Consider the following 21,822-nt stretch of genomic DNA (forward strand, 5'->3'; position numbering starts at 1 on the left):
GTGTGAATTTTATTTATTTTTTAAAATTATTTACCTAAAAGCTAGTCTGTGTATAGAGATAAAACTTTGTCTTCTCTGTCGATGTAACTCTACAAATTACACGATCCGTTCAGTGAAGCTGCAAGGAAATATATTTTATATAAAATGCACAAGTTGATTTAAGTAATGGACATTGAAGCAATCTGTGCAAAGTTTTATTGGACACTCTATACATATTATGTAGGACAGCTTAAGCTGGAAGCATAATCTATCATAATTGATTACTAGCCAGATAATAATAATAATAATAATAATAATAATAATAAAGCAAAAAAAGTGAAAAAAGTACTATCCGAGATCTTGGATACATAGATTGAAAAGTTTAACGCATTAGAATGAATGCAAACAACTACAATCGCCCTCTCTTCTACAATCAACATCTTCTACTCCAGAAGCCATTGGCAAAAATACATTTTACACTCTAATTCTTTTTTAAACGTGAATGCAAGTCATTTTGTGTAGAGAAATTACAAACATAAATTGTTGATATTAGGACCGACTGGTATTTCTGTTTTGTGCAATGTCATATACGTGTGCAAAATCATAAACCAATTGCAATTAAGGTTGGGTGTTCAAATCAATGTGTTTTCTTTCTATTAAAAAACACGTTTCTGGTCCATAAAGCTACGGAATTTCAAATGTATTTCATTTTATCGCATATAAACCTTTTCAAAAAAAAAAAAATAAATAAAATAATAATAATAATAATAATAATAATAATACATTTACGTCTACAAAGCCGGTGACACCGTAGCACAACTAATGCAATGGAATTCAAATTTCATCGGTTCTGACTGGAATGTAATCAGTTTTGGAAGTTCTGCGCTTGCGCGTTACGATCACTGCTGCTATGACAACAACGCATGCGCTGACAGCCATGACACCAGCTCCAAGTGTAGTGGCAGCCGGTGCCTGGGCACCTTCCTCGCCGTTCTCCTTATTCTTCTTCTCGTCTTTTACGGCAAACTCTGGGAAAACAAAGACGGGGTATTTAAACACATTCGATACGCTAGTCATTGACAGTTGCAGCATTTGGTTAAGTAATAAAAAGGATACATCTCCTGCCTCTAATTGCTAGAGGAATACAAAATAAGACCAAAGGGGTCATTTTATTATGATGAGGGCCGGGGTGGAAAATGGCTTCATTAGTCTGCTTCGTTACGGTCATCAAACTTAGTTTTCAGGGCGGCAGCGAGGTGCGGAGATAAATCAATTCCAAAAACACGTTCGGGACGTTCAATTCAAACAATAAGAAATGTACCTTCCCTTTAAATTTAATATATATGTTACTTGCCTGCTACGGGGTTCTCTTTCTGGACGAACACGGGTCCCTGCACCAGGCTGTACACCTCTACGTCACCAGGTACCGCTCTCTTCCCCCTGCCGCCATTTTGTGGACAGGCGTACCCTTCACTGGGGCGCAGACATCTACTGTCCCGGTCAGTGGCGTTACACACGATAACGTCACAGTGGATGTACACCTCTGGATCGTTGAAGAACTCGAAGGCCTTGACGGTGAACTGCGCATGCGTGTCGTTAGAGGGATAGAAGCGTACCGTAGGGTCGTCTGGACATCTGGAAATAACGACCAAGGTTTTTTTTATTGTGCTGATTGTAAACGTTTGACCGATTAATCGGATAATCACGTTGTGTGGACCTACTTATATGTCCTTTACCTTGAAGTTCAAACCATACTACTCAACGTTTGAACAATACATCGGTTAGTCAGTATACAGTACACTTGAGTGTTTATTAGTTCCTGTATATGTTTACTATACACTATACCACCAGTAGCACTGATTTATGTACTGAATATCTACATGTTTTTGTTGTTTAAATCATTCTTTATGGATGAAAAAATTCTATCTTGCATCAAGCTAACGGTAAGAAGCCTAACGACATCAATACAAAATCTGCGATTGTAATCTGCGATTGAAAACACCGAACTCACTTGTTGCTTATGAGGGGATATTGCGGATAGCCCTTCGCAGCCTTCGGGGTCGCCACGCAGTTCTGTAGGACCACCTTAAGATTAATGTCCGGCGTCAGTAAAGCCACGTCCACATACATGTCCTGGTTAAGTCTGACCACGTGGGGATAGCTGGTCACGGGGGAGGTGAAGTAATCAGAATGGTACAGGTCCATCCTCAGGGTGAAGTTACCATTAGCAACATATACTCGGTTGCCGTACACTGTGCCCTGCATTAAGAGCAAAGGCAATTATTTTATAAGTCTGTACGGACGGATTTGTCGAAAACCAAAATGAACCGAATGCGCCATAATGTTGATCTGTTACTCTTCATCATCATGGCTCGTTATTGTATTGCAACAACATATTTTTTGGCAAATTGTACAAAGGACTGACTCTACTGACCGTGCTTTGATTTAGTAAGTCTGACAATACCACTGATAATAACAACACACGCGTACAAATACCGAGTAGAGCAAGGCATTCCTTTATTCCACGGGTGTTACACAAAGTGAAAACAACCAAAATTATCTCACCTCAGCGACGAATTCCTCTCCTACGCCACCATATCTCGACAGCACACACTCCACTGTGTACCTGTAGTGAAGCTGGCGGTTGATGAGGGAGTTACTGTACGGACGTAGGACGAGGGCGTTTCTGTAGATGAACGTATCCCTGGTTTCCTTGACAAACGGAACATTACTGCTATTTAATATTTGTTAACAATTTGTATTAAGGACAGGTATTACTAACCAAAATTACGAGCGGATTAAATATCTAAATTTTTCATTTTTCATGGCAATATACCCATGCGTATTAGTACATGTATGAGCTAATTTAAATGCAAAGGATGGTGATTTAATTATTTTTCATTTTGTTGTTACTAATTAAGACCAATATCAATTACCAGTCTGCGGGTTCCACACATTTGAGTGGCAAGGGTCACATGGAATATTGCGTTGCCGCCAAGGTATTGGTCAGGAACACACTTGATGTCATCCAATGTCAAGGTCATTGGACCAAAACGAGACTGGATGTCATTTACGTCCACCGTCACAGTCATACCCTTTGTCGAGTCACAATTCACGGAAACATTGGGGTTCACTGAAACAGCAGTACCATTGTTTAATGTGGGAAATTCAAGTTACTGTATTACAACGTTTGTACTGTAGCGACGATTCTATAAATTTGGTTAAACCCAAGTCCATCTATACATAGATGACCACACTTGGTCATTTCAGTCTTTAAAATAGCTTGGTCGCTTGAGGGTTAAAGGCTTTCATCTGTTCGGTAAATACTAGTAAATATTGAAAACGTCCATTGTTAGCTTTTTTTCAAAAAAAAAAAAAAAATTGTATGTCTTGGACATTGGCATTTAACACATGTACTTTTTATGAGTAAGGTGGGGAAAATACACGTTATCAAGAATGTGTTCCTTTATTGATGTTCCATGTATCCATGTTATTTTATTCTTACCTGGCGGTGCAGCAGTAGCCTCTAAAAAGAAAATAATTTAAATCAAGTAAGGCATTAGTATCTGCAAGTTGAAGAACTCGTTGATAAAGAAAGAAGCAAGTCATAATACAATTCATTCCTACATGTCTATATGGAACTTTGTGATAACCTCCCTTAAAACACCTGCTGTAAAACAATACTTCTCCAAACAGACCGACATGAACCGACTTCCGTAAGCGCGAGGTAGGTCATATTACAGTTAAGGGCTACTTTACATCCCCCTTCAACGGTTTTGTTATTTCACGCAGTCGTAATTGGCAGTTAGGAAGATGAAACTCTAATAATTCACGCGCTGTCGCTACAAGACTGGTTGTTTTTCCAGCAGTGTATGTACGATTGAGGTGAAAGGTACGAAAAAGTTTTGAGAGTTCCAGCAACGTGGGGGACGCACTAGTCAGCTGTCAAAGTATTAATGCGAGTACCCATAATTTTCATTCGTTGGAAATATAGTATACAAAACGTTAAACGGATAATAACTCTGCGTGTGAGATCTATATTTTACAATAAAACATTCTGAACAACTCATAGAAGTATGATATATTCTGTTGTACAAGAAAAATGGCAGTTATAGCTATCATTCTGATATCTGAGCTTGTCTTTAGACCACGTGGCCTCCAATGATGGCTATGCTATATTATAATCTCTTAAGAGATTATAACAAAAAAAAAAAAGAAAAAAAAAAAGAAAAAAGAAAACAGGGACTAACTTTGAATGTAAAAATGGATTCATTAACCATTGATAAGTACATTAAATTGTTGTTTACTCCAGGAAAATTCTTTTTTTTTTGGCCAATACGCAGAGTTATTATCCCTTTAAATATGGGTTAAAAGGTCAATTTTCGTGCTTATCTATAAAAAAGCTACTCACGTGCACAAGCATCCGTGGCTAACTGTGTCTCTATATTTGACAGGGCACTGAAGTCTGTTACAGTAAACACGAATTTGCTATCCGGGTCGGTAGCCATGGCCTTCAGCTCGGCAGTATTAACATTACTCCCAACACCAATTGCGAACACAGACGCAATATTACGCAGCTTGTTTGCTTCTCTGGCGGTCGCCGCCATGTCATTAGACCTACCGTCGGTCATGATGATAACGAGGTTCGGTACGTTTGGCCGATCGCCTCTGGCAGCCGTGAAACTGCTGGTGCGGGCGGTGGAGAGAGCTAGGGCTGTGTTAGTACCGTCTCCCATCTGCCTGATCCTGTCCACGGCGGCTAGGATGGCGGCCTCGGTGCTGTGAGTGTTAAGGTTGAGCTCTTGCACCGCGTAGTCTGAGTACTGCATAACGCCGACCTGTACCGCGTTTGGTCCAACGTCAAATTTCCTCACCAAAGACTTGATGAATTGTAGTTGTTTGGCAAAGTCGGGTGCGTTGACGCTACCAGACCCGTCCAAGATAAATATTATGTCTGCCTGGGCCTTGCAAACTGTAAATATTACACATTTTATTATTTTACAAAAAAAAAAAAAAAAAAAAAAAAAAAAAAAAAAAAAAAAAAAAAAAGGTTTGGGGATGGATTTCTTACCATATAATACCGCAAAAAACCCTGCAAATAAACTATGTGCTTTCTTGATTTCTGCTAACAATGTAGAAGAAAATGATAACAAACCCGGTGGACTACTCAAAAGTCGAATCAAGAAATAACCATGATACAGAGAACTCTGCTTATTATAGGACGCGAGGATGATGCCCTGGACATTTATTGCAAAGAAAGAAAGATAGGGAGAGAGAGGGGTAGTGGTGGTTATTATTTTTTAAAATGGAGCAAATAAACCACGATTTTATACACAATATCAGCTAAAAATGACTGTAAATTATCGAAATAAAATTTGATTTATTTACATGTATACCACCTAACTAAAGGTGATCTGTGTTACCATGATCAGTTTCAGTAGATGTACTTCGCTAAATATAGTGCCTATATATCATTGATAAAATACGCCCAATAATTAAAGTATATAATAAACCTGTACATACTTGGTTTTACCGATTCATTTGTGGGGCTTTCGGTAGTTGGCCACCCTGGAGTTGAAAAAATGATATATATCATTTGACAAACATTGGATTGAATCAGCATAAAAGTATATTTTCGAATATGCTGTTTTTCAGGGACTATTTTTCTTTACATGCGTTAATATCGACACTGATGTTAGATAACACGGTAACAACTTACAAAATGCACTTCCTCATATGAATTAAGCATTAATCATAAATAAATATGATGTAATATGCTGTGGGTTTTGAAACGTGACATACCATAATATTCACATCTCTTCCCGTATCTAGCCCAGGGACACGAACAGTTGTAGTCTACATAGTTATAAGGCCAGTAATAAGATCTTTGAGGGACACACGTGCCTCCATAATAACAAGGGTAGGAAGAGCAAGGGTCTTGAAAAAAAATGCAGGGATATAATGCAGTTTAATAAATTTGCTATTACTAGGAATATTGTTTCGTCAGTCTTCTGATCACTTGATCATCTTATTTCATTTTGGTGGAAAAAATAAATGCCCCATTCTTGAAAATCCAACAACAACAACAATAATAATAATAATAATAATAATAATAATAATAATAATAATAATAATAACACATTCACTAAAGTCAGTTGAAATGTTGAATAACCCAACAGCATCATCACTGTATCCTGCAGTATTGTCTCTAAAAGAATGTGTCTTGATCCATAATACAACCTCTAATTATATTGTTATCTATACTTGAACAACGGTATACATACCATAGCTTGTGGTAGTCATCGGTGGTTGGGATGTTGTATTTAGATCTTTAAAAAATAAATAAATGATATTTATTTTGATAGTTTATAGGGGGGGGGGGGGCACAACACGGCGAATTTGTACTGTTACAACAAATTTTTATTATGTAGAATCAGCAAAAATAACCAGAATAATATTTCTGGATAATTATGTACATTTATCTTATTTTTCTTTTCTTATTTTTTATATTAATTTATGTATGTGTTTATTTATTTTGTTGCATCACAGTCACTAGTCATTATTTACCCTGGGCAACGCTTGGCAATTAGTGTTATACGTAGAATCAAGCGAGATAACAATTGTCAAACGTTGCGTGTTAAAATACAGCAGCATCTCTCACGTGCTAACTGGGGTGGGGATTATAAACACCCTGCGTGTGTAATGTATACAGAATATCTTCGACAAACCCATCAATAAGCTACCAAAGTCGGTGAAATAAACTTACAGTGTGGGACTTTACCACAACTCCTCTGATATGGAGATCCACATGATACACTGACGTCTTCTCCATGTCCACAGTTGTGTTGTCCCCAGCCTAAATGGTAACACTGGGAAATATATGTTTCTGTTCCTCTACAATCTAGGTCATCCAACCATATCTGTCCGCTGCCACCACCAAAGCACGCGCCTTCGAATCCTTCTACATTCTGGTCACTATAACATATACCATAGTAATCACATTTTATACGTAAAGAAATGTAATAACGCATGTTCACTCTTAATTCTGTCATTTTTGTCGGTCGTGCAAATGTTTGTATTGTTCAGTAATGAAATCTTAATTACTTAATATTAGATGATAACCACTCATGAGTGAGTGATCAATTTACAATGACCTTTGCCCATTGGGCTTAATACGAGTGGCACAATAAACTAGTAGCAGTGGTCTACCCTGTATATACTTTACAAGGAATCTGCGCTGCCTTCACATGTGAATTTAATAAATATTGCTAATATATATATATATATATATATATATATATATATATATATATATATATATATATATATATATATATATATATATACCCAAATCCCAACATGCGGCATATAACTGTAGCATCCCTATCGTCAAAGTGGTCGTCACACACAGTGCCCCAGCGGCCATTGTGGTACACCTCCACACGTCCTTCTCTGTTGCTGTTGCCTCCAACTAAACGAACTGGGATAGCTGCAATGAGAATAATTTCTATTAAACCATTTTAATACAATCTTTGCCATAACCAGAGTCTTAATAAGTGTATGCTAAACTAAACGCACTCCTGTAAGATATGAGCACGCATTTTATTCACAATCTTAACATTTATGCACGCTATTTTTTATTAATCATCGGGGGTATCTACAAAAACTAGTGCAGCATTATGCTCCAAAACAAAGCATAAGATGACTTGACCAGGTTTTGCTCATGCCATGTAATGCCAGATTGAGAACATACGTCGACCTAGCTCTTCAAGTCTTTGGACCAAATAAATGGAACAATCTCCAATATACTTAAAAGCTATAGAGTCTGAGGACAATTAAAAAAATATAACAAATTTAATTTGCTGCTTTTACATTGTACTGTCTTTTTTGTTTTCTTAACATTTAACTGTCCATATATTTACTTACATTGTACTACACATTTTAGTATCGACTATTAACTATCTAATATTGACTACATATGTATTCATTTATTGACTTTATTCTGTTCATTTTACCCATGTAAAGTCTAGTAAACAATTTATATGGATTTTAGCCTATAAATAATTATTATTATCATTTTTTAAGGAATAGTACAAAAATACAATGTGTTATAAACTGTTCTTTTAAAATTAAATACAATGCTCACAATCATACAGGAAACGTAACATTTAATGATCAAAATAAAAACCTAACCAGTGAGACAAAAGGAAACAACAGTTGATTTACTCACTGACATTTTCTTCTGTCGTCACACTGGGGATTTCTGTTGTTTCTGAAAAACATTATATGTATAAAGTAACAAATTGCAAATATGAGAATTTGCATAACTACTGTTTGCTATCAGCAAATCCCTTTTCATTATTTCCTAAAGTCAACATACATATAATTACTTGTAGCATGATTTCGTCGTAAGCAGGTCTAGGGTGCTGTGCCTAAACTTACAGAAATGGTTTGCGAATAAAGATGTGTTAAACTTGTTCAACTAGGGAACTTAGATGCACTGTAAAAAGAATATGCGCTAACGTAATTAATCGTTTTTCCTTCCTTTTTTGTGGTAAATGAAGGGACACATACTAGTAAAGAGTGATGCACCGTGGCCAGCGTGCCATACTTACGGTGTCCATTAGCGCTGTACTCGCACTTTTGCCCAGTACGGTAGTAAGGACAGTTACATCTGTAGCCAGTGTACGGCCAATAGTAACTGTTGGTACGTATACATGTACCACCATACTGGCAGGGGTTACGGGAACAGGGTTCTGGAATGGAAGAGTTTTAAATGAATTCTGATGGAGATTTATATGTGTAATTATGAATCTCATAACAAGCTATGGCGTCAAGACATCAAGAGTTTGGGGACAGGTTCTGGAATGAACCCTATACACATATACTTTTAGTATCTACCATTACACTAACACAGTGTAATGGTAATCTTCAGGTTTGCAATGAATAACTTATACTTTAAATACGGACATCACGGGGCAGCATTATAAATCACTCTTCTTCAGAACAAGTAAATATTTGTATTTTTTAAAATGCAGATATTTAAGTTTATACGCTTGTCAAAAGAACAACGTAGCCATGGCAACAGTAATAACTTCAGAAAAATAAAAATATATATTAAACTAAAAGGGAGACATATGTAACAGGATGACTTACCGTATGTAGTAGATTCAGGCGCTGAACAAAAATGGAATAAATAAATCCATGGTTAAATATTACGTACATTATTTATGACCCAAAACGATGGACTTTGGTGAATATCCGGCTTAAATCATAATACGATAAACTTTAACCAATCGAAAAAGAAACAAGTTTAACTCACAAAATCCTATATCATTCAAATTTGTATTTACAATTTATTAACTTGACTGGATCAGCTTGACTGAATGATTCCCAATACATGTACCTGTTGTTGTAATTCCTTCTGTGGCTGTAGTTTCTTCTGTAAAATAATAATAATAATAATAATATGAAACAATGAATACGATACCTTGTTAAGATTTTAATTGTTAGTTTATTTATTTACCAAATATTGCTTGCTAATGAAATACTACTAGTGATGGAAAATATATACATGCTCTTTTATCTTTGACTTGTTGATTTGCCAATTTGATATTTAAGAATATGATGGAATGATACATACTTATAATACTATCTTTATGTTGTCATCAGAGTAATTAAAATTCAAAGATATAGATGGCATGTCACTGTTAGAAGACAGTATAACAAAACTGGTGCGCCATTATTTGATAGAAAAAATCAACTCACGGTATCCGTAGGCGCCGTACTCGCACTTTTGCCCAGTACGGTAGTAAGGACAGTTACATCTGTAGCCAGTGTATGGCCAATAGTAACTGTTGGTACGTATACATGTACCGCCATACTGGCAGGGGTTACGGGAACAGGGGTCTGGAATGGGATCTTGGAAATTTCAGACGGTAAAAAGTTAAGATTTCATTTTTTATTTAAGAAATAAAGGAGTGTTTTTGAATGCAGAGGTCAATTTGAAATACTCTAGGTTTGTATCATTCATTTTTCTTTAGTATATGAAAATGGTGATATTTATATAAAAGCGGATTTAAGAATATTGTAAAACCATTACATGTCCAAACGAAAGCCTTACCGTATGAAGTAGTCATCTCATTGGGAGGATTTTCAGTAGCTTGCCGACCTAAAAACAAACACACAAAAAACGGTCATATTAAGTTTTTTATAGAGATAAATATGGAATATATGAACAACAGACATGGTAGTCACTTAATAAATAGTGACACACTTGACATCACACGTCTCCATTCAGGTATCTTATATGAGATCAGAGTTTTTTTTTTTTTTTTTAATAACGCATTTTTACTGATAGATTTTAAATGTTTTAATTAGAATAAAATAATTATACTGTGCTCTCTATGCGCACATAAACGCCATGTCATTTACTCACCACACTGTTCACACCTCTTTCCGTATCTATCCCAGGGACATGTGCAGTTGTAGTCCATAGTTATAAGGCCAGTAATAATACTCACCATAATATTCACATCTCTTCCCTTATCTATCCCAGGGACATGTACAGTTGTAGTCCACATAGTTATAAGGCCAGTAATAATACTCACCATAATATTCACATCTCTTCCCGTATCTATGCCAGGGACAGGTGCAGTTGTAGTCCACATAGTTATAAGGCCAGTAATAATACTCACCATAATATTCACATCTCTTCCCGTATCTATCCCAGGGACAGGTACAGTTGTAGTCCACATAGTTATAAGGCCAGTAATAATACTCACCATAATATTCACATCTCTTCCCGTATCTATCCCAGGGACAGGTGCAGTTGTAGTCCACATAGTCATAAGGCCTGTAAGAAGCTCTTTGTGGGACACATGTGCTGCCATAATAACATGGGTTTGAAGTGCAAGGATCTGATAAGAAATAAATAAAAAAAAATAGAAACCAGATCAAATAGAAACCAGAAATATAGGAAAAAGCAAAACAGATACACATTAACACCCCTTACTGCAGTCGCTATACGTTCCATCGGTCCGTGCTTTCAGTGGCATTGTAGTGCCTTGATGGTGCGTGTCTAGATGTTTCCCGTGATATTTAAACATGTGGAGACTCTCCATCTCAACTCAAACTTGTAAAATCACCATGACAATTAAGATCCGGTAATTGACACAATCGTGTGCTCAATAAATACCATTTACAAGAAATATTCTGATTTGAAAGTGACTTTACATAAAAACTGATTCCTGACTATATAAGCTCTCCCATATAACCAATGTGACTTGGACTGCATTCCTACATATTTTAGATCGATCTATCCCCGTGGGGAGTCTCACTAGTTTGCTGTCAGATTAGCAGGCTTAAATGTCTGTCCCGCCTACTAAAAGCTGTTAGTAGGGTGGGGTAAATCTAAAAAATATCAATAAGAGGTGTTTCCTGAGGCAAAATATGATGCTAAACACAAATCTGACAATAATTTTCGTTCTAAAACAATCATTAAGGTCGGTAAAATTACAAATGGCAGCCAAAATGGCCTACCCAAAGTTTCATCAACAACAAATAAAGGTATTATAGTGTTTCATATGTCTTTTCTTATGTTTATGGGGCTGTACAACCCATTTCTTATGTTTATACTGAAATTGATATATTTTACAGTGAGTTCAGTTACCAATATGTCAGCTGACAGTTAACTGTCAAGCTAGAGTGAAGAGCCAGAATCTTCGATAATGGGGAAAATGAACAACCTCAGTCATCTCGATTAATCAAAATGAGGAGATTTCCCAACATCTGTTTGATGGGGATTATAATGAAGAATCAATTATCCTTACCATAACTTTTTTTTTCTATATTATTACAATAGGATGGATGATACACTTTTGTTTTACGTGTATGAAGCCGAAAGACATCCATATCATAAGCTGAAGCCAGCAAAGCAGTTGCCAAGGAAATCACCAATGCCTGAATCTCCATAAAGTATTTTTCCAATCTTTGAGAAGTACATTCCCAAAAGAAGAATGTTGGATTATGATATATTTGGGGAACATATGAAGCATTAACTGCCTGTGAAGTGCAAGGATTAAAAGTGATGATATACAAAAGTGAAAGATTTCAATTAAAACGTGACAAAGAGTGTTTATGATCATGATCATGTATAAGAACAATGCTTTATATATATAGCATCAATGTACAGTTGTTCTGTTGTTAATGTTCTCAAGAGGAAAGATATTCTTGGGCATCCAGACACTGGATATTTCACAGGAAACTTCTCTGTTGGTCTCAGTACATGATAGTGATTGCCTCTCCGGCTTCTTATGCGAAGAACAAAAAATTCCATCCATTTCTTTTTAATAATTTAAAGACATTCACCCTTTGGTTGCTTGAGGTCAGGATAACTCTGATGCTTCCTCATAATTCACATCCAGTAGAACTTGAGATATCTTATCACTCCTCGTTTTGACTGACTGAGATCTGGTTCTTCTGTCAAGCTTGACTGTAAACTATCAACCAACAAGGTAACCAAACTCCATTTAAAATGTAACAATGGCAGTGAAAACATATGAATAAATATCTTACAATCTTAAAAACATAAGAAAATGCATAATCAAAACAAAGGGTCCATTAATTGTCAATGTTGAAACTCTTGTTAGGGCATTTTGTCCGCAATTTTGAAATTTGTCATTTAACAACCTAAATGGCTGTTGTGAGAACAAAAATAGTTGCACATATGTGTTTAGCATTATTTTCTGCCATTGAAAACACTCACTTATCAAAATGTGTAGTTCACGTAACACTTTTCGGTACAACTGTATACATACATATAATTACAGCAGTTAATGCATATGCAGTGCATATGCTTTGTATGCATTTCCAAAAGTAGTAAAATATCCGACCTAAAGAATGCTCCTAGCTCCACTTCCTCATCAGGAATGAACTTTTTTGGTCCATTTCCCCTCTAAAGTCATCTGTTCCTTGAGAGATTTCCAAAAAGAAAAAAGGTTATACTTTACCCTACCTTACTGTAAGGGGGTAATTTACTTCCCTGTGCGATCGACTGACAATTTAGCGTGAGCTCCCATGGAGTTAGGTCGTACCAGATGGGTCGATCTAAATCTGTAGGAAACCAGACTTGGTCAATCGATTGGTAATGATTAACTCTTGTACCTGGCGGGTTTTTATGTTCACATCTCTTCCCTTCATATCTAGGCTCGGGACATTTGCAGTTGTAGTCCACATAGGGCCAGTCATAAGATCTGTGTGTGACACATTTACCTCCATTGAGACATGGGTAGGAAAAGCAAGGATCTGTATAAATAAATAAATGAATATATAATACATACATGCAATACATGTACGTCTTTTTAAAAGGTAACTTGTCATATAAAGTGTTTTTGAATAAATAAATATTTTAATAAACAAATAAGCAATCGGTGCTTTATTGGATACATGCACTTTCTTAAAAGCACAGGTCCTGAAGGGCTCAAAGTCCTCTTATTTTTTACATCCTTAAATATGCATAGAATTTCTTTCGATATAGACAAACAAACCTACTTCGTACGTACCATAGCTTGAGGAGGTATTACCAGGTACTTCGATCGTGGCTAAAAAAACAGAAGAATGGAGCACAACATCAACAATGGCATGCGAAGATGTTTCCTTAGCAAAATAAAAAAAAAATGCGCTACACCTATTGCATTTATGTATACTGCTACAAGGGAACCCATAAAATAATTTTACCATTGCATTAAAAATACGCAACCGGTAGCCGTGTAAAATGGGAATGTGAGTAATAAACCAATTATCTACCTAGCGTGACCATCGAAATATTTCAATGCGAATTATATTTTAATGTCTCTGTCCTAAGTGAATCAGTATGGTTGAAATAAGAGGGATGTTTGACCCGCCGGATTACTAGAAGATTGTGTTTCTCCATAAGAACTATTCAGAGGATTTAACTAAATCAAATTCAAACGTGGACACGTGGGCAAGCCTGCCTGGGTCAGGCCAATCACAGGAAACCACACCCTGAGAAAAGAGACTGTTAATACGCATGTCATGACATTTAGGGATTCCCCTGCATCATTTAACAAGGAACAAGTTCACAGTCAGAAGACGTTAATTTGGCAAGATTGCTGTTAGGAGGCCAGTGATCACAGCAAGGAACTATCTATGCCGAGACAAATGTGAAAGATTTCAATCAAAACTTGAAAAAGAGTGTTTATGACATAAGATAATATATATGAACAATGCTTTATATATGTAGCCTGGCTGGATATGGTATGGCACAACTCTGGTAAAGACACCAGCCAGCAACTGGACAATGATTCTATTCTAAATTGAAACAAGTCGAATTATTAGTATATGGGACGGATGTCATAAGGGGAGGGCAAGGGGGGGGGGGGGGGCGACCACAGTTTCTAACGGACATGCCGCTAAATAGTAGATCATCTCCGGAAATAGGAATACACACTACATCAAAGCAACTTTGTAGTGTCCGCATACAGTCGTTTGTGATCAAACTAGGAAACGGTAAGCTTTCGTTCATTACTCCTGGAATCAGCCACCAAACATTAAAGATGCATACAAAGTCAATTTTTTTTGTCACAAAAAACGACCAAATGCCAGCATACAGTTTCAAGTAGTATAACTAAGAGGATTACCAAAAGGCATTGTTTAATTTTACCCGAAAATGATGTTTGAACGGATTTTTCTGCTAGCATTCTATGCTGTATGTCAATGGGGCAGAAAAGTAGGTCACGAAAGTAGGTTAAATTTCTGACCAGAAATTTAAAGAAAGGAAAAGTCTAAAGCTCCTTTATGGCTGATCGAGTGATCTATTCAGTTTATCCCTTGGCATGTCTAATTTATTTGAGTCGTATAAGAAACTAGTAGAAGTGATTTACATGTGTTACTGGGAATCCACGCTCCACCGATGCTCGGTTCGTATGTACCTTTAACTGTGGGCAAGAGATACAGTACTGTTCCACGTTTAGAGTTAATAAATTTAGAACACTAACCGTTTTGAGAATCCCCTGGGCATCTTCGAGTATAGGAGTACCCACAAGACACCCCGGCATCTTCAGAGTGTCCACAGTCGTGGGAACCATAAATTCTGTGGCTACATGCTGATAATGAATTTTCATCTCCAGTGCATTTGACATCATCTAGAAAAATCCACCCTATGCCCTGCCCATAGCAGGCAGACTGGTGCGCTTTTGCATAACGGTCACTAAAATTCAAAGAAATGTAGCATAACGTGCTCTTTTCGGTCACATACTGGCAAACTATGTCTGTAACTACAATGCAACGTCTGTTTTTCTTTTTTGTCATAGGGTAATACGGGCACGTTTACTTTTTTAAGCCTCAGTCACAACCGGGTTTTAGAAAAGGCTCGGTGACAACCGAATGCACGGATTTTAGGAACGTACAGTACGTCCTCGACGAAATTTGGGTACAGTGAGTCCGTATTGGCAGAGGAAATAATGCAATGGATAGATGCAAGTTGGCTTCAGGTGTCCTTTCAACAGGGACGCTAATTCCAAAAGAAAATTGTACACATTTCTTAAGTTTGTCTTGCTACCTGCGTACGTGGCACACACTCACCACTCACGACGAGAATGCAACGCACGGCGAAAGAAGTTCACTTTTGCACCACTTTTGTTCCACGCTAGCTTCATACGCTCGTTATGACGTAATGACGACATTTGTCAGTTTTGCCTCCTGTTATCTACTTTTTTCTTCTTCCTTTTCCATTCTTTTCTGTTCTTTAATCTTCTTTCTCTTATCCTCTTAGCCATATTGGAAGCTGAATTGACCGAAATTCGAATTTTTTGAAAATTGTTGTACACGTTGCACAATCGGCGATCATTGCTGAAACGCGAGCGTGTGCCATTAGCACGCCTTTAATATTTCTTGCGTAAGGGTGACGCACGTGCTTTCCATTCTTTTTGTAAGTTGTGAGGGCGTGCTCCGTAGTCAACACGCAAAGGGAACTTGCTTCTTCATTACATGCAACGTGCATTTTACATCGTTGTTTTTTCTTTCGACGGTACCTTACAATATCCCCGTACATGCATACGAGCTGTCTACGAACTCGGAATTTGACAAGAAGGGCTTGGCACGTGAGATTCTGCACAAAATTTGGACGCAAACAGGTATAAGTCCGTTCGGCGGTTTTGATCGAAGCTTATAACGAAGAGCACTGTGCACTTTTAAGTGTTTATATATATATATATATATATATATATATATATATATATATATATATATATATATATATATATATATATATATATATTAAAAATGAAAACGTTTTTCCTGTACGAGTAATATTATATGACATCACCTAGTAACAAATAAACAAAAACCCCTGAAGAAAGAAAGAAACCGGTCGGGGCAAGAAAGTTGGTGTTCTTCTTTTTTTTTTTATTATATATATATATATATATATTTTTTTTTTTAATTAATTTAAAATTAAAATATAAGATATAGTTAAAACTATTATCATAACTTGACAAAACATGTGGAAATATATGACAAAACCTGAAATGCGACCGTATATTACGGGCGGATCCAGAATTATTTAAGAGGGGGGGGGGGTCAGTTTTTAGGAATGATAGACCGCAAAAAATAAGTATTTTAGAGGGTGGTCAGTGCCATTCGATACGGAACTATTACTCAGCTAGTCACCATTGCTGTGATTTTTTTCAGAAACCGAAGGGGATTCAGGACCCTAGACACTCCCCCAAATCCGCCACTGTATATCATGGCAAGCTATGAATTGACCTATCATTGATATTACCCAAATCCAAGTGATCTACATATGACCCTAGCGGCATTATCGTCAAATCCGTCGTCACACACAGTCCCCCAGCGGCCATTAAGTTCAATTTCCACGCGCCCTTCTCTGTTGCTGCGGCCTCCAACTAAACGAACTGGGAATTCTATAGCAATAAGAACGTTTTCCATTATTCTCATGCAATCCTTATCATAACCACACCCATAGGCATTTGCTGAATATAGTGCTCGTTTCTTTTAAATTTAGCACGAAAAATGTAAACACCACGTAGTATAAATTATTATAAGATAGATTGAATCTACACTTATTAAATTTTATTGTATCTACACTTCTTACTAAATATTGAAACTAATCACGGTATACATAATATGTGATTGGATAGGATTTTTGAAACGTGACATACCATTAGATTCGCACCTCTTCCCATATCTACCCAAAGGACATTTGCAGAAGTAGGCGTTTTCGTATACATAACACTGGCCTCCATTATAACATGGGTTCGAAGAGCAAGAGTCTGGAAAAAAATACAAGAAAAGAATATTGTTTAACAAATCCTATCTCTATTTTTTCCACTTGTATTATCTTATTATCTCATCACCTTATATCATTTCTCGGAGATACATGTAATAAATACTCCTTTCCTGGAATTAAATATTTACTCATGCATATATAGTCTATGGGCCAATGTAGACCCCCTCCCCCCCCCCTTAGTGATTTTCATTCACTATGTTTTTCTGATAGCTTAGGTCCTAAGCTTTGATTTTCCGCTTGTTTGTCATTAAACTGGTGGTGGGTGTGTGTGCTACAGCCGTTGCCATGGTAACGTCTGAGATAAAAAATTGAAATTTCTGAGACCAAAAAAATATTAAATTATTCAAATGTGTTAAGTGAATGTAATTCAAAATCCTTTCAGATGTAGACCTATAGTTCAAGAGTTGCACTATACTTTATGATCCTCAAAATATTTCAAGATGGCTGTAAATTCAAGATGGCGGCCAATTTTATCTAATTTTTGAGTAATTTCAATTATTTTTCATATTTGAGTCTTTACTCAATTATTAAGGAATAAGAATGTGGGATGTGTTTTGATGCGCCGGAATAGCATACAGTCTCTACTTGCTACCTACATTATTTATTTTAGATGAAACCTTTTAATTTTGTTGTAAAACCCTGAAATCCAAAATGGTGGCCAAAATATAAGTCTGCTGTCCCAACTGGAAAGAAGCCAGATTTATCATCAAAGTGTCATTCTTTATTACTTTTAATAAACTGAATTCGAATTTAAGACTTTTTAAAACAATATGCATTAATTCTGATTACATTAAGACTTTGAAAATTCAAAATGGCTGCCAATATGCTTATACACACTGGCTAAAATTGATATAATATATTCTTCCAACAGAATATTAAATTTAATTATCTCCCACCAACTTAGTCCCATTATTGTTTTTTGTTTACTATTATTTTCTGGTAGGTAAGGCCATAAGCTTTTATTTTCTGCTTGTTTGCCATTAAACTGGTGGTTGGTGTGAGTAACAGAGCTGTTGCCATGGTAATGTCTGTGGTTGAAAATTGATATTTTTGAGACCAAAAATGAAAATTAAATATTTCAAATGCCTTTAAAATAATGGACTTCACAATTATACCAGATGTGTAAATTAATAAGTGTGCTATACTTCATTATCATCAAAATGTCCCAAGATGGCAGTAAATTCAAGATGGATGCCAATTGTTGCTCATTTTTTAATAATTTTGGGAATTTTTTATATTTGAGTTTTTATTTAATTATTAAGAAATTGCAATGTGGCATGTGTTTTGATGTTCCATAATGGTAAAAAGCCTCTGCTGTCTGCCTAAAATGCTTGTTGAAGATGTAACTTTTTTAATTTTGACGTAAAATCCTGAAATCCAAGGTGGCTGCCACAAAACATGTCTTTTACATACGGCTGTCCTAACTGGAAAGATGCCACATTAATCATCCCAAATTACATTCTTTATTACTTTTAGGTGTACTGAATATGATCCTAGGACCCTTTTCTATAAATTGTGTTAATTCAGATTGCATTATGACTTTCGAAAGTCAAAATGGCCGCCAATTTGCTTACACATGAAATGATATGATACATTATTCCAATGCAAAATAAAAATTAATAAACTCAAGCTAGCTCAGCCCTATTAGCAATTTTTATTTACTATGATTTTCTGATAGCTTGGGCCCTAAGTTCAAATATTCTGCTTGTTTGCCATGTAATAGGTGAAAGGTGTGACAGATTCAGCTGTTGCCATAGTAACACAGGGGTTTTAAAATTATAATTTCTGAGACCTTTAAATTGCCATGTATTTCAAATATATGAACTCGCTGTATTGTAAACTTTTTAAAAAAAATTACACTTGGACCTCAGTTATCAATAAAATTATTTGAAAAAATTATCATAGTCAAATTGCCAAAATGGCAGCCAATGCAAGATGACGATAGATTTTTGTTAATTTTCTTCTTATTACTGTAAGTAGCTTTTTGTAAACTTTGAAAGCAGCATTGGAATTGAAAAATGTTAGGTTTTTGGATATGCTGATATGAACAGAATTGCATAATTACTGTTTACAGTGATTGTTACTTCTATATCCTCTTTTTTAAGTGTATTAAAACCTGAAACTGAGTTTGTGTTACAATCTAAGATGGTGTTCATCTATATGAATAAATGGAATAAAACATTTACATGTATATGCCATAACTCAGCTTCAAACTGCTAGAGAGGTAAAATTATATCCACGTTTTGGAAAAATCAATATATCCACTAACTTCAACTGAATATATAATTTAATTTTTTATAGCATTTTACTTTAAATATAATTGTATAGAAATGCAAAATCGCCATCTATATTTACAAACTAGTTGCCTTTCACTCAAAATCAGACTATTTTGTGTCATTCAACTTGCCCAATAGATGGTAAGAGATGATCAAATAATTTCAGCCATCTACCGCACGATAATTTAAATACTTATAGACCATATTGAGTTATTACAAATGTTCACGATCTTGGCTTCATATTATTCAAATTCACTACATCAAAAGGTAACAACAAATACAAAAGAATAAAAGAATAAATACAGATAGAAAGAAGGCAATTTCGGAGAACAATATACAATATTAGAAGTTTAATAGGACAGCAATATATACCAAAGTAAATCACCCAGGATATGTTGGGGTCATTTTGGATTTCAAGTTTTTTTTTTTTTTTTTTTTTTTTTTTTTGTTCTTCAAATGATAATTATACAGTGTAGGAATAACAAACACTATAAGCCGTAAGTAAAGACTAAATACCATTTGGATATCAAAATACTTAACATTTCTCTATCCCATTAAATTATTAAATTTTCAACGTTAGTTACTTACAGTCACCCTGAGCTTCAGAGATAACTTGACACTAACCTTTTCACTGTAGCCTATCTCCATCGTGTCAAGTAACCTCTGACCAGATTCGAGTGCCCCCGCCGCCCGCCAATCAAATTTAAAGCCCGCACTCAACGACTCATTGAACGATCTAGCCAATGAACGCGAACGAGTCAAAGCGAGCTTTGTTCAAATCCGGACCAATCAAAGATAAGGCTGAATATCAGGGACTTGCCGTAACCTGTGGGCAGCACGCAAAAAACATCATCCCTCAGTAGATAATGATGCAGGGCATCATACTGCTCTGGTTTCAATTCCGATATACTCCATGCTTTCTTTGTGTACGGTTATACACTCGGAACTACTCGGGTGTCTCCGCACTCGACAATAACTATGTTGTTAGTATGGAGCTTGCGGAATCAGCCGAGGATTGCCGATTGACGATCAACCAATCAGCGTTTTCACCAAACTTTGGTGAAAAATTTTGAAACATGGATTCGATTGGCTTATATAAACTAGGTCAAACTATTTTCGTCAGAGGTTACTTGACACGATGGAGATAGGCTACAGTGAAAAGGTTAGTGTCAAGTTAGCTCTGAAGCTCAGGGTGCTTACAGTAGAAACAGGTTTAGAAAACAGCTTAAACCGGCCGCAATTTTGATATTGCTGCCATCTTGAAAAAAAAATCACATCATCTTGGATGTTCAAAGAATGTTTTGCCATCATACCAGGGATACAGATGTCTTCTAAAGTTTACATTATTGTTGAAGTTATATTTGAAATGTATGAAATTTTCTTAGTCTCAGAAATGTCAATTTGGAACCCCTGTGTTAGTATGGCAATGGCTGGGTTAATTGAATAGAAAACAAGCAGAACAGGGGATCTCAGGATGTAAGCAATATATAATAATAAATAAAAGTCGCTAAAGGGGGGTTCAGGTTAATAAAATCAATCTATGTAACATTCTTTTGGAATACAATTTTCTATCAAGTTTTTTTTTTTTGCAAGAGTGTATGATATTGACCATACATATATAGTCCCCTATACTCATTGACAGCCATTTCTTTCAAATGCGACAGAATACATTAGTATTTCAACTCAAAAGTATTCTATTTCCCATGTCAAATGTGAGTGATTAGCATGTACATGAAACTTTGTGTGATTTCTTAGGTCAAATGAGAGTGACTTGCATTTATTGGGGGATATTATATGTCTTTTATCTAGTCTAGGTTATTGTTGACCATTTGATATTTCTTTTTTTAATCATTTTACATGACCACACATCTAGTAGTGATCAGCACTATTAAAACATAAGTATTCATCCAAACTTAAGATAAAAATAGGAATATTGCTGTCATATTTTAGTCTACTGGTTACAAAGATGTAAATTCACGGTCATTGGCGGCCATTTTGAATTTTGAAAGCCATAATGTAATCCAAATTAAGTCAAGTAATTGAAAAGGGTTCTGTTTTTATATTCAGTGCACCAAAAGTAATGAATAACTTAATTTGGGATGATAAATTTGTCTATTTCCAGACAGGACAGCTACATGTAAAAGACTTGTTTTGTGGCAGCCATGTTGGATTTCAGGATTTTTCATCTCAATAAAAAGATTGCACCTTGAACAAACACTACAGGCAGAAAGTAGAGAT

At 35.9% G+C, this 21,822-nt stretch overlaps 2 protein-coding genes across 5 annotated transcripts in view; both read right to left on the reverse strand.

The window, feature by feature from the left end:
- Positions 1-29: 29 nt before the first annotated feature.
- LOC106157095 (CUB and zona pellucida-like domain-containing protein 1) lies at positions 30-3,140 on the reverse strand. Its single transcript, XM_087012833.1, has 5 exons — positions 2,916-3,140; positions 2,545-2,691; positions 1,991-2,238; positions 1,334-1,614; positions 30-1,007 (listed from the first exon to the last, which is right to left on the reverse strand). Exons 1-5 carry the CDS (start codon positions 3,069-3,071, stop codon positions 814-816), a joined length of 1,026 nt encoding a protein of 341 aa, XP_086868959.1. The 5' UTR covers positions 3,072-3,140; the 3' UTR covers positions 30-813.
- Positions 3,141-3,368: 228 nt separating this feature from the next.
- LOC106156295 (scavenger receptor cysteine-rich type 1 protein M130) overlaps positions 3,369-21,822 on the reverse strand; it is a 34,919-nt gene continuing 16,465 nt past the window's right edge. For all 4 annotated transcript variants that reach the window (XM_087012829.1, XM_087012828.1, XM_087012827.1 and 1 more), the window contains 19 exons: positions 17,181-17,291; positions 16,781-16,922; positions 14,997-15,208; positions 13,542-13,580; positions 13,144-13,284; positions 10,764-10,898; positions 10,103-10,150; positions 9,748-9,888; positions 9,386-9,421; positions 9,136-9,156; positions 8,595-8,735; positions 8,210-8,251; positions 7,327-7,468; positions 6,746-6,954; positions 6,264-6,308; positions 5,782-5,916; positions 5,503-5,547; positions 4,391-4,951; positions 3,369-3,505 (listed from right to left, as the gene is read on the reverse strand). In XM_087012829.1, the coding sequence (XP_086868955.1) occupies positions 3,384-3,505; positions 4,391-4,951; positions 5,503-5,547; positions 5,782-5,916; positions 6,264-6,308; positions 6,746-6,954; positions 7,327-7,468; positions 8,210-8,251; positions 8,595-8,735; positions 9,136-9,156; positions 9,386-9,421; positions 9,748-9,888; positions 10,103-10,150; positions 10,764-10,898; positions 13,144-13,284; positions 13,542-13,580; positions 14,997-15,208; positions 16,781-16,922; positions 17,181-17,291 (2,468 nt within the window). In that variant the 3' untranslated portion in view covers positions 3,369-3,383. The remainder of the gene's footprint in view (positions 3,506-4,390; positions 4,952-5,502; positions 5,548-5,781; positions 5,917-6,263; positions 6,309-6,745; positions 6,955-7,326; positions 7,469-8,209; positions 8,252-8,594; positions 8,736-9,135; positions 9,157-9,385; positions 9,422-9,747; positions 9,889-10,102; positions 10,151-10,763; positions 10,899-13,143; positions 13,285-13,541; positions 13,581-14,996; positions 15,209-16,780; positions 16,923-17,180; positions 17,292-21,822) is intronic.

The sequence above is a fragment of the Lingula anatina genome, chromosome 5 (genome assembly GCF_051362555.1).
Source record: "Lingula anatina isolate TDL-2025a chromosome 5, LinAna3.0, whole genome shotgun sequence".
NCBI classification, from domain to species: Eukaryota; Metazoa; Brachiopoda; class Lingulata; order Lingulida; family Lingulidae; genus Lingula; species Lingula anatina.

What these genes read in the sequence shown, in the direction of transcription:
- LOC106157095 (XM_087012833.1), bottom strand. Translation starts at nt 3,071, where the DNA reads ATGACTGTGACGGTGGACGTAAATGACATCCAGTCTCGTTTTGGTCCA. An exon ending in TGTGTGGAACCCGCAGACTG is followed by an intron (nt 2,692 to 2,915) that starts GTAATTGATATT and finishes CCGTTTGTCAAG; the next exon opens with GAAACCAGGGATACGTTCAT. An exon ending in TATCCCCTCATAAGCAACAA is followed by an intron (nt 1,615 to 1,990) that starts GTGAGTTCGGTG and finishes CGTTATTTCCAG; the next exon opens with ATGTCCAGACGACCCTACGG.